This window comes from Chlamydotis macqueenii, chromosome 1 (genome assembly GCF_036417535.1).
Source record: "Chlamydotis macqueenii isolate bChlMac1 chromosome 1, bChlMac1.mat, whole genome shotgun sequence".
Taxonomy (NCBI): Eukaryota; Metazoa; Chordata; class Aves; order Otidiformes; family Otididae; genus Chlamydotis; species Chlamydotis macqueenii.
The window spans coordinates 198,787,156-198,800,343 of record NC_141556.1 but is presented as its reverse complement, the minus strand read 5'-3'; the positions used below and the strand labels follow the sequence as shown (position 1 = coordinate 198,800,343).

Below are 13,188 nucleotides of genomic sequence, written 5' to 3'. Positions count from 1 at the left end.
TGAATCTAGTTAGAAAGATCAACTATAAAATTCAGATCCTAATAATTTCAACAAGTTTAAAGAATCATCTGAAATAAATGGGTTTGCTGCTTCATCTGACCTAAGGAAAAGAACATCTTTTCTTTTCATATCCCTTAAGCTATCAGAGATACAACATTACCACCCAGGAAAGATGTACAGCAATTCACTGAAACAGTTAATCAGCTCTCAAAAATGGAATATTCCAAAAAGTAATCTTCATTATTTACAGAAGCTTTTGAATTGTCAAATCACAGACACTACTGAAACACAGCAGTCACAGACACTACTGAAAACTTGTATAAATGTGGTACCTCTGCTGGGAAATGTTGCCATCTTAGAGTGCACAGGAGAACAGTTTGCCCTTTAGGGCAGGTCTAAACTAAATCCTGAAGGAGCATAGGAAATGGTCATTAACACAAAGCAAGACGGCATTTTCCAAAATGGAAACAACAAGAGGATGATAACCAATTCCTCATTCTCTTGTGCCTTTTACTCCTCCATAGCAGTGTTACAAACTGAACTGTCCTACTAATCAAGAACATACTTGCTAGAATACGAGATACTGTGATCTCCTCTTATCCCAAGATGGAAATATTTTTTTTTTTACTGTTGCAAGCAAATAGTCTAAGAATAAAACACTGCTCTAGCCTCCAAGCTTCTCACTGTTTTCCAAAGCACTTGGTTACAAAGATTAGGTCATAGCAGTAGCAGTAGTTTTGATTGGGAGCAAAGGAAAATTAGCCCCTGAGATCTGAGTGTTCTCAATAAAATCTTTCTTATTTTGGAAATACTCACCTCTGCTAATCTTCATTATTTACATAATTTTATGTAATATAAGCTACTTGGCTAAGAGACTGTGATAATTTGAATAACTTACTTTTCCTTCAATGTGTATTTAAATAAGCTCCAAAGTGATCCCTAGGGAAACAGAGTCTGAAAATAAACTTAATATATGCTTAATAAATATGTACTCTAATACTTAATTACAACCATCATCTGAAAGGAACTTTTTTACTATCTACTGACATTCTGATAAGACACTCATGTTAATTATGGCATCATAAAAGTAAAACTACAAAATCATTTCAGAATTACACTTCAATACTCACATTTGTAAAACTTACCATCTGTCGCTTTCTCCATCCTCCTTTTGACTCCCGTGGTTCAGCGGGTGCGGTCACAGGCCATGCCCTTCCACTCTGATCTGTTCTGACAAGGACCACTTGTTCATCTTCTCGACGGCTTGAAGTCTGTGTCAGGTTTTAAGATATATTTTAAACAGATGATACAGACAAAACCAAAAGAAACACTTAATCCACACTAAATAAATGTTTGAAACCCTAAAGATTAAATAAAAGATTCATTACCTTTGTGTGTTGATTACAATTCAAAGCAGACAGTATTACCTTACACAAGGTGTTATTTTCCACATTCAAAAATAATAGACTATTAAAAATACATTCAGCTAGTTAAGTGCAAAGTTAACAAATCCTTTCCAAAAAGAACCAAGTTTGTATTCTTGGTTCTTTCACATACAGATTAATCCCCAGAAGAAATATAACTCTTCTGAAGACTTAAATAGATAATATTGAATTAATATACACCACTACTATTAACGGTACATTCCTGAAAATCATCTGAAAAGCTGCAGCACTTTACCACTTCTGGGCTTTTACTGGACTTGGGATGTTTGGGGTTTTTTGTGTTTGGTATATTTTTTTCCTTTCAAACCTTGGCTAACAAACTAGTCAAAACACTAGCTATTGCTTTTCAACAGTCTGATTCCATCAGATCAGACTTTTCTTTTCTACACTGCACCTACCACCAGTACTGATCACTTTTATCATGATGAAATACTGAAAACTTTTAATCTTGATTCTAAGATATGCAGAATAGGAGATACAAACAGTTCAACATAAGTATCTCTCTCTATGGTAAAGAAGAAACAGATGATTAAGTCAAATTAAACTACAGATTGACAACGTTTAAATCATCTGTTGAAATATATGGAAACAAAACCAAGCATTTACCTGATATATGCCAAATAAGCCATTTGCCTTTCAATGGCAAACACATTCAATCTCACATAAACTACACTTGTACTTAATTACTGCTTCTACATACCAAAAGAAATTTGGGAAGCATGAAGAGGATATATTCCAAACTTGTCTAAACCAGGCTGGAGATATGAGCTAAGAAACACACACAGGACAGGGCAACAAGGGAAGCTTTCACATGCTTACCCTTGGTCCTCGTGGTGGAACAGAACCACTAGTTCATCTGTGGAAGAGCAACACAGTAGGGCACAAGCAATCCAGATTTTGAATGCACTGAGGACAAGTATTGGCACAAATGCTGAACAAACTGACTAGGAGTGTTGCTCTACTAAATTTCAGAATCACAAATTAAAAAAAAAAAAAAAAAAAACTAAAACAGTCTAATCAGGGACATGGAAGTCAGCAGCTTAAGATTCTAAGGGAAGTGAGGTGAGTAACAGAACAAAGAAAAATTTGATTGTAGGAAAATGGACTTCATTTTATTCAGGGATCTGCTTGGCTGGATCTCATGGGAGATGGTCATGAACAACAAAGGTGCCCACAAGAGCTGGTTGATCTTCAAGGACAACCTCCACGGAGGATGAGAAAGGTCCATTTGATCTGTTATTTGGCTAAAGAGGGAGGGAACTTCTAACAAAAACGAAAGCAAGCTTACAGAAGGTGGAACCTGAGACAAATTACACAGAAGGAACACAGAAGCACTTCCCAGGCATGCAGGGATAGAATTAGGAAATTCACAGCTGAAGCTAAAACTAGCAAGAGATGCAAAGAACAAAAAGAAGGAATTCTACAAGCATACTGGATAACTTTTGTGCAAGCAAGGACAACACAGGTCCACTGCTGAAAGAGAGGAAAGATCTAGTGACAAAGGACAGGAAAGATGAAAGAGACTAAGATACTCAGTATCTTGCCAGTCTTTACCAGCAAGGTCTACCCTTAGGCTTCTCAGCCCTTCAGGTTTTCAAAAGTAGTTGTCAATACTTCTAACCAGTAGTCTAACCAGCACTCCTCACAGTTGAACTAGCACATTGTTACAGATGCCATCCCTCAGAGGCTGATAGAGAGGTCAACACAACTTAACTTCAACACCCAGAACAATGGAACAGAATGTGCTCTCAGCAATTTTGCTGAGACACCAAATAGGTGGGATGGGGACCTGGTTGATAGACTTGAGGGTAGGGTTGGCATTCAGAGGAAGAACAACAAACCGAAAGAACAGGCTAATAGGAACCTCAAACAAATGCTAAGTCTTGCACCTAGGGACAAACTCATGCATTGGCAAAGGTTGAAGACAGACTACAGGGCAACACTGTAGAAAAAAAGACTTGGGATCCTTGGTTGACAGCAAATAAAAAAATGAGTTCGTTAGCCAGCTAATCACATCTTGAGCTCCGTTTTCCATACTGTAGATTATACAATGTAATGAGAATTCTACAGGCCAAAATGCTACCCTTAATCATGCACATGCATTTTACTACAGCGATTTATTATCCAAGGAAGAATTGCAAAAAGTCATTTTCAAAAGATCTGATAAACTAGTAAGATTACAGAGGGAAACAGGCAACTGAAACAAGCTTAAAGCATTCATTCTGCCAAAACTGCTTTAGCTCTGGACAAAATGGAGTAGAGAAGCATTCTGAAATAACTCTTGAATTTTTTTAATGATATAAGTACGTAGCCTTGAAACATGGCTGAGTGAAACAATCAGTTTTATCAAATACTAAAATATATACAAAGTTATCATTTCCTCCTCCATGAAACTAAACAGAATTGCATTTTTATAAATGTATTTTCAGATTAACATCTTTTGTATTATCATCTAGAAGCTCTTCAGCAATTTTCTACTCTGTATTTTAATATTTAACATTGTTACAAATATAAAACCGTCTTTAAGCAGACTTCCTGTGTTCTTTATATAGAACATAATAGAACTGCTTATTTACAGTTGATGTAGAGCTTTGCAAGTCTCCACATTGCCTTTGCTTTCCTTGTAATCAATAGGTATCAGTAAGAAATATTTTATCCTTAGCAAAAACCAGTTTGCTTACTGTTATTATGGCAATCAATGAGTTCTAACTTGTTCTCTTTAATGAGACAAACAGAGCTAAATGCACATCTTACCAGCTATTTCACAATTACTATTACCTGATAAAGCATGGAGACCTTTTTATGATCTATAAGCCAAGAAAAAGATGACTATGTATTTTCTTTTTTCTTTAATATGCTTATTATAACTGGCATAAGAGTTCAAAACTCCTAAATGGGAGCCACTCAATCTAGAAATAGAACAACTAATCATCTAAGTCCTTTGTCTGACATACATCTTTTATTTAAACTGAATAAAGATCAACAGGAAACTGACAGTTTCATTTTCTTTTCATTATCTCTATCAGCATTCCGAATACAATATTTTGCTGCAATACTGGAGTTCACAAAGCACCGTGTCCCATGGCCCAAACTATCAGAAGACAGGATCCAGAAACAGTTCTCTGGTTTCAGTTTTTTCAAACTTTAACTTCAAATTTGAAAGTCAGATCACTGCTGAAGAGGTATCACAAGATCCATGTCACAGCTTACATCAGGATGCTGCTATCAAAACAAAAGTGCATGTTCATTCTGAATTATGTTCCTAATCTCTACTTCAACCGAAGGTTAAAAAAAAAAAAAAAAACAAACAAAAAAAAACCCCACAACAAAAAACCCTATTAGCTATGACTGACAGTTCTGACATTATTTTACAAAGAGGAAAAACAGAACAGCTGTGAACACATTAAATGCTGGATACCAGAAAGAAAGAGTTCACAGAGTGGTGAATACCATTAAACATAGATACTTACATAGATAGAAGGTTAATATGAAAACTACTGGTAACGTTGCTTTTTCTTTATCAGAACCCAAGAAGCTAGCTGCCAACAGCACGGCTTCAGTTCCATCTGTCAGCCAGCGACAGGTGAATGGATAGTAAAATCACTATCACTCGTATGAGCAGAGAGGAGATCTCTCAACTTCCTTGTACAATAGGAACATTTTGCCAATTAGTGTAAATCCTTATTATACCGGGCCTCTTCAGAACTGAAAGACCAGAAGCAAAACACCTGCCTCAAGGAATTACCTACAAGCAAGGTCATCTTAATTTGGATGGAAAAGTGTAATCCCTGAACTCCTAATCTACCCTTCAACACTTAAGATCTTACAGGCACCTAAGTTTTTCTTAGTGGAGTTCTAGAGTCATACTGAGTTATGCTTCCGAGCGTGCCCAAAACTGCTCCCATTTTGCCACAGACAGATGGCTTAACATCATCCATTCCATATCCAAATCCAATCAGAATGCCTGGACTAAGCATCCTTATCCCTAAGTTTTATCCCGATTGACTTAGTTCAGACCCAGTGCTCATTAACACTCTTCAGTTCATTAAAAAGGGCTGAGGTCACAAATTTAATTCAGAAAAATATATCCTTTTGTAAAAATATTCTGGAGGAATATCATTCACTCATTTAACTTCAATGCAGCTCAGGAAGATTACAGATCTCCCACAACTTCTCTACTCACCAAGCGGAGAGAAGAAGAGGAGGCAGCAGCCTGGAATGCCTGTGCAGCAGGAGTGAAGAATAGTCATGGAGGACTCATTAAACCAGACAGAATCTACCAGCCCATACGAAAATTAAGCATTATCACTATAGCTCAGTGATGAAGGAACTCCCATTTATTCCAGTCCTTCAGAAAAAGTACCAGGGAGCAAAATGAATATATCCATTTCCTACATGACTGTTTAACTACTTCATTACACCTCAGCTATTGCACACTGCGTTTCTAGGTCCTTTCAGTTGCAGCTTACGCTATTGTTGCCAGCTGCCTACAAGTAAAGCACTGGAGTGCTAAGTGCTGTTCCGTATCACTCCCTTTACATGCCCAGCCTTCAGTCTCCCCGTGCCTCCATCTGCTCTCACCAATGACCTTCTCGTTTGGAATGGAAGCTACTACCTTTTCAGTCAATAGACGTCCGTTCAGATGACAGACATCCTATCAAGAGACAGATCAGCTCAGCTCCCTCCAAAACAGGGACAACAGAACATTCTCACTTCACAGGGGTGTTCTCAGACTTAAATAAAGATAGATAGATATAGATACATATATATATACACATATAAAAATAAAAATTTTAAAAGGCAGAAATTCTTCACCAGAAAAGTATTTCATGTTCTGAAAAGATTAAGAATAAAAAAAAGAAATTAAAAAGTCTGAGAGGTTCTTGATTATACTACAACGACATTTAGGTAAACAGGTTGATTAAATTAGAGCAAATAATGGGGACATCATTAAATTTGGTGATATTAGGACAGTCTTTGTCAAATTTTATAAACAACCTTATTAATCCCAATTTGAAGCTATTTTCCACCAAACAACTGATGTCTGCTTTACATCTGCCATCCCTGCCTAACGAAACCTCGTCCCAGAAACCTCAATAAAGTCTGAAAATTCTGTAGATACTCAAGTATTCTAACTTCAACACCTTAATTCTATTTTTCCAAGAAAAGTTACATGATGGTCAAAGTTATGGACCAAAAAGCTGTCTAGGGAAGCCAAATTTCTCTCTTCTGTATCACCAAAGGCAAACCTCATTTTGCAATGCAAACCAAGACAACCAACACTAGTCTGGCTCCAATGGCAATAACGGTATTTTCAGATAATACACATACACCATCACTTATTTCCAGCATCAGCCAGGTGTCTGCCTCAGCTGTTACTTTTTCACAAGATAAGGTGTCTTCTCTGTATTGGGAAGGGGAAAAGAGGTGATTTGTTCCAATAGGAGGAAAAGGCTGTGGTACCTCCACTCCACACTTGCCATGTGCTAAAGGTCAAACCTGGCTAGAGACAAGACAACTAGAGGGAGGGACTGTGTTTTCAATTCATCACTATGCTGCTCAGACAGGTTACCGCTACAGCGTGAAAAGCACTATTAATTCGAAAATGTAACAACAACAAAAAAACAATGATCAGCATTAGATGAGCAAAGACAAAGGATAACAGGATGACAAAAGAATACAACATGAGGGAAAAGCAGCAGGATGTACAACACTTTAAAATGGGATATAAATGCAAATGGAATATTCTGGATATGATAATGAAGAGGTAACCAATTCAATACTGCTAGGGCACTGGTCATTTCTTTCTGCATATTTAAAAAAAAAAAAAACCAAACAGGTAGACATTTGTGAATACTGTAATGCTTAAACAACCTATGACTTAGCAAGACTCAATACTGTGATAGACAGTAGAAACAATTTTAACAGTTGAAGGCACTGAGGAAGAGAAAGGTCAAAGCAAAAACAGTTTTAAAAACCAGAATGAGGAGTAAAAAAAGTATTTCCTAAGGAGTATACTGTTCACTCGACAACAAGAAACTCACCTATCTGCAACACTTGGTTGAAATAAGCACAAAATTTTGTTTGCACTGGTGGAAAAGAGAAATATACTCACAGGCTAAATATTTTAGACTTAACACAAGATAATCATGTAGAGAAAAATCATAAAAAGAGCAGTACAAAAAGATAGAACGGAAAAAGGGAATAATTTTTAAAATTCATACACAGCAGATAGGGAAAGCAAAGACGAAGTTAATGCCAACAGAACATATTATAGGAAACATGACAAATGCCCTAGTTGTTTAAAGACTTGGATAACTCTACAAGTTTGGAAGCTGAAGACATAGCCACAGATGTGGCAGTGAAAACTCAAAAATCCAGAGTGTTCCTAATTAGTCTGAAAAGAAACAGACCTTTGCAGAGAAAAAAAACACCTTTTCCCAAATCTACCAAACCCACGTGGCCAAGCAGGGATATAGCAGCTCTCCTAAGAGGATCATTTGAACCCACATGAAGATGGGGAAGCAAGTAAAAGGAGTTGAATGAGTAGAAAGACGCATCTGACTGGGGATTTCACGTAAACAGGACTCTTCAGAAATGGTGACTTGTTAGATTATTCTGTGAAAACTGTGACGGGGTCTGCTGCCCCTGTGGAGTCTCCAAAAAGATGCTGATTTCAAGTAAATCTGATTTCAAGTGAATCAGGTCCCTCCTTCGCCACATAGAATCATAGAATAGTTTGGGTTGGAAGGAACCTTTAAAGGTCACCTAGTCCAACCCCCAACATCTTTGTATTGCTTCAAGAAAGATGCAAATTTAACGAGAGAAACTGGAAAAATGCAAGAAAAATGACTAGAGAACAAGAAATAGTTATTAAAAAAAAAGACCTGGAAGAGAAGGAAGGCAAAATTAGGGAACAGACATTGGTAGGGTGCAAAAACTCAAAAAGTTTCAGTAAACTGAATATGTGATGAATAAGAGAAAAACAAAAAGGTTTAAACCGCAGAAGAAATACAAGCTAGGTAAGAGAAACGTTCTTCTAACATTAAGGACTGTAGAACAACAGTGCAGTTGCCTGTGAAGACTATGGAATCATCTTCATGTTTTCTTTTTTCAAAAAAAAATAAACAAGAAGGGATAGGAAACTACCAAGAACCATAGATGTGTACAATGAAATGAGAGAGGAAGACAGTAGGGCATTTCTAAGTTCTAATGAGAGTTTTCAGCAGGCTCCCATTTACACAACATGAAACAATGCATAAATTATAAACATTTAGATACAATACATACCGAATTCTTTGAGTCAGAACCCTACAGCTGGCAGGTTTTTGTGGGTTTTGTGAGGTTTTGTGTTTTTTTTCTAATTTCAAAGAGTTTAGAGTCCTGACACAAGGCACATGAGACTGACCATAATATATTTAGATTAAATAATCCAGAGAAAAGGAAAAGGCAAAAAATTATAGTAATATTTAGCTTTAGAAGACAAAGTACAAACAAAGAAGTGGTCCATCAAAGAGAAATTAAAAGGAGCAGATAAAAGGATAAAATAATTATGGACAGCATGAAAACTAATGTGAAGTCATGTTAGAGACTAAAAGTAAATGCACACTATGAACCAAGACAAATCCAATGGATCAAATATGCCAGGCATGATTATTCAGAAGATTAAAGATGTTATTAGAGGTAAAGACCTCTTTCAGAAGTCAAAAAAAAATAGAACTGAATAAAAACACAGCATAAATATAGAAAGTTAATTGTATTAACATTAAAAAGCAAGGCAAAAGCTTAATTTGAGGAGGATCTTACTCACAGTAAATACTAAATCTATTTCTAAACACATCAGAAGCAGAAAGCTTTCTGGCAGAAAAAAAAATATGATCAAATGGTTATAGCAGTATCAGAAGATGACATTTGAGCAATAAATTAATTATTTGCATTCTAAATTTAAGATTTTCCTATTCAACAATAATACAATACAAAAATAATGGAGGGTGACAAGTAAAACATAAACCTTTAAAATGAGCCAAAGGGGGAGCCTGGGAATTATGGGGCAATGCATTTGACATTTGCAATGGGCAAACTCACACAAGTGCAATACAGAACAGAATTCCTCTACACTTCAGCCTTTGGAGGGAAAAAGCCTTTGGAGGGAAAAGCCATAACTCATGGAAGTATTAGACTTTTCTGAAGGATTCAAAGGAGTGTGGATACCAATCTAACTGAAAGAGTGTACTTAAAACTCTCATTTTATTTGTTGATAATTTCATTACACATTTATAGACTTGCATTCCTACAGCTATATGACATGGTATATAGTAACACCTATGTGCCATTCAGCATAGCACAAGAACGGAAAAACCACTTTCTTTCCAACTAACAAACTATGAAATCATCCAGGAGACCTTACAAATATTCCCAGGAACTGTTACTATCTTTCATAAAACAGGCAATAATTATCTTTTTGTGCTCTACATAGAGATTCACTTGAGTCTGGCTTTTTGCATCTGTTTTCACTTGCTTTTAAACCTCTCAAGTTTCTGAATTAATGACTTACCGAATAAACATTATTAAATATTAAACACATTAAGCTATGTAATAAACAGAAATGATGGTGACAGTAATACAGTAATTATTAATTAATAATTATAATCAGATAAATAATATCTCTATTTAAGTAAGTATAATATAGGTTTTAAAATACATATTAAAGTAGTTCAAATACAATACATATTATTAAAGGTTAAAGTTGAAACTGGAGAAGAGGCTTAGTCACAGTCCCTGAATCTTGTGATGACTGCTACACAAACAATATAATTTACAGTCTGAAATGAACAAAGATAGTGTGGGAATTGTTTGTTGTCATTAATTAAGGAACATGAATTTTTACTTCAGACCAATTAAATATGCAAAGTACACAGTTGTTCTCACCAAACGTAAAAACCACTATATAGCGATTAACACTCAACTGAACAAAACAAAGCAGACAAGTCTGGTTTTGAAAGATAAATGCCTTAAATTAAATACACGAATAAATAAAATGCAGCTCTAAAAAAGATTTTTGAACTCCCCAGAGATGATGTCTGTTCCAGCAGGAGGAAATGGAAAAGCTCTGCCACAGGTGCACAGCTTAATTTGAGGAACAGACACTGGAGCAGCTGAACAAAGGGACTAAGCAACCCAAGCACCTGAGAGAGGCTCTACTCAATTGGAACTGCTTTTCAATGTTAATAGCTAAAGAGAATAAGATATATTTTAACAGTGTATTGTGGGACAGGGAGCAACTTGAGCTAGGAAAAACAAACATGTTTTTTTTAATTACTGAGCCAACAAAAAGCTACATGCTGCGTGAGCTGAGAGCTGCCTGCAGATGTTTACCAAGAGCTACACTGAGTGGTACAAGCACAGTGTAATGAAGGAATTACGAAGCTCAGCAACAGTCTTCAGCAAGGAACAAACCTCTACAGCCAAACACTACGGACAAATTAGATGCTGCACTAAGCATACAACTTGTTTCCTTTCTCTTATAGTGTATTGCCTTATTCCTCTACTGGAAAAGTCTGTCATATCAATCTCAAGTAAGCGTCCAGAACACATCGAGCACTTCTCAGCATGCTGGACAGAGCTATTTCTTCCATCCACTGTCTTCTGGTATTTTCAATTACTCTTTCTTCTCTCATTTCAGTTACCCTTTTGTGCAGCTCTCATTGCTGCATTTAGAGGTTGCATTTAGACAGGACCACCACCGGGATCAGCAGGATGAGTCAGCCCCATTTGGAAGGAGCAGTCTGCCTCCTAAAGCGTTGGCTACTTGTAAGGGAGCATCTCATCAGTGAGGAGTTCAGCGTAGTTACTACCCAGAGTCTCCATGTAACAAAAGTTTCAAAGCATCTAAGCTACCTTCAGGGTCTGGCACTTGTTGTGAATAATGGAACTGCCCACTTCGAGGTAACGCCTACAGAATCAGTAGGGAGCCCATTCTCACAGCAAGATGAAACTAAAATAGTCACAGTTCTGTAACAGCAGTCCACTGTATAAAACTTGTATCTTTGATATGGGTTTCTTACAGTGGAAAAAAAAAAAAAAAGATTAAGGGAAACCACAGCATGGGGAAGGGAACCAAGAACAAACTTCAACCTAGGTTGAAAATTTTGTATTTCCAGAAAGACTCAGTAAACACAGTAATAAGCACCACTATTACAACTTCAAAAGAGACTGAGCTAATATAAAAATGGGATGTAAAAGATTTTACAAGACCAAAAAGTTTGTATGCCATAATCAGGGTGTTTCACTTAACAGTGACAAGAAGCATTAGAAAATCTAATGCAGGCCATAACACAGAAATGAACTACCCTACAGAAGAGTATCTTCATCAGGTAGTGCTAAGTTTATGTATAAAGCATGAGACTTAAAAAAAAAAAAATCAACAAAAAAAAAGCCATAACTCCTATTTATAAGTTAAAACATTCATTATTATAAAACAATTAGGTACTTGGACAACTACTAATTGTTTGGTCTCTATCTTGTCTTTCCCCCAGTCAGTGAGTGACACAGGTTAATAAGATGTTATGTCAAAATGTAATTTCATCTTATTGATACAAAATTGGTTGCCTTTTAAATTCAACAATTTTCTGTTCTTACTTTATGAAAAAGAATATTTTAGCTAAACTGTTTATTACTCAAAATAACTGACCTGACCTTCCTATTCATCTCTTCTTTATACTGAATGGCTCCCATCATCCCAGCATTCAAAAATCTTTCTATTTGTTCTCACTACTTATTTTCTTACAGCATGTCTGAGATAGAGCAAGCAGAACAATATCTCGTGAGTAGAATGGACACACATACAAACCTCAAATCAAATTCAGTAAGAGCCATACTGTCAGCCTGTGGAAGTAAGACTGGAACTAGTAATGTGTAATTTACAGCAGCTTGTAATGTGTCCAGTGATGGGTCTAGTATTAGGGAAAACTAAAGTGATTAAGTCTAACTTAACAATAATATTGGCTGTCAGCAAGCCACATAACCTTGCAAACACAACTTTTTAAAAAGATCTGAAGATGCAGTTTGATATTTTAAATTGTTAGGTACACTTTGAAATGGTTAGCCAGTTAACCATAGCATCAGTGAGCCACAATAGGTATGGGATGTAAGAAAATTTTTAAAATGCAATGATTAAGAAGGCTTGCTTCTATAGCAAGAACATCTGATACAAAATATATATACTCAGACCATAAAAAAGAAAGGTATGCAGCATGTCCCATCTTAATATGAAACAAGAATTTGTGGTCATATTAAAGACAAATGTAGTACAAGAACAAGAAGGTAACAAGCAGAAATTCAGCATATGTAAATAAAAATAGCATTTACTTAAGTAAATATTAAAAATTAGTAACGAATAACTACAAAAGTCCAGCAAAAAAAAACTGTAAGAAGTTTCAAAAAAGTTCAGGTCTCAATATTCACTACTTAGAAAAGAAATTTACCCCTGCTCTGTAAATGAGGTATTTACATAGAGTGCAGTATCAGAAAATATAATTTTACAAACTGAAAAGAACAGATTAACCCAATCAGAAATACTAATTCAGGCAAATGAGGGAGCCTAATAATGCATTTTTATAGAAAGAGAAGTAGTCGAATCTGAAAAAGTAGTATTAAATGAGTATATCTAGAATAGGAGTCTTCAAAAAAGGAAAGAGAGGTAGAGGAAGAATGTGGACAACCAGATTTTGTAGAATAAAGATTC

The 13,188-nt window shown here is 36.0% G+C and overlaps 1 protein-coding gene across 1 annotated transcript in view; it reads right to left on the bottom strand.

Annotated features, from left to right (window-relative positions):
* CWF19L2 (CWF19 like cell cycle control factor 2) overlaps positions 1-13,188 on the bottom strand; it is an 82,751-nt gene that overhangs the window by 31,570 nt on the left and 37,993 nt on the right. The window contains exon 11 of the mRNA XM_086739576.1: positions 1,146-1,271. Within this exon, the coding sequence (XP_086595702.1) occupies positions 1,146-1,271 (126 nt within the window). The remainder of the gene's footprint in view (positions 1-1,145; positions 1,272-13,188) is intronic.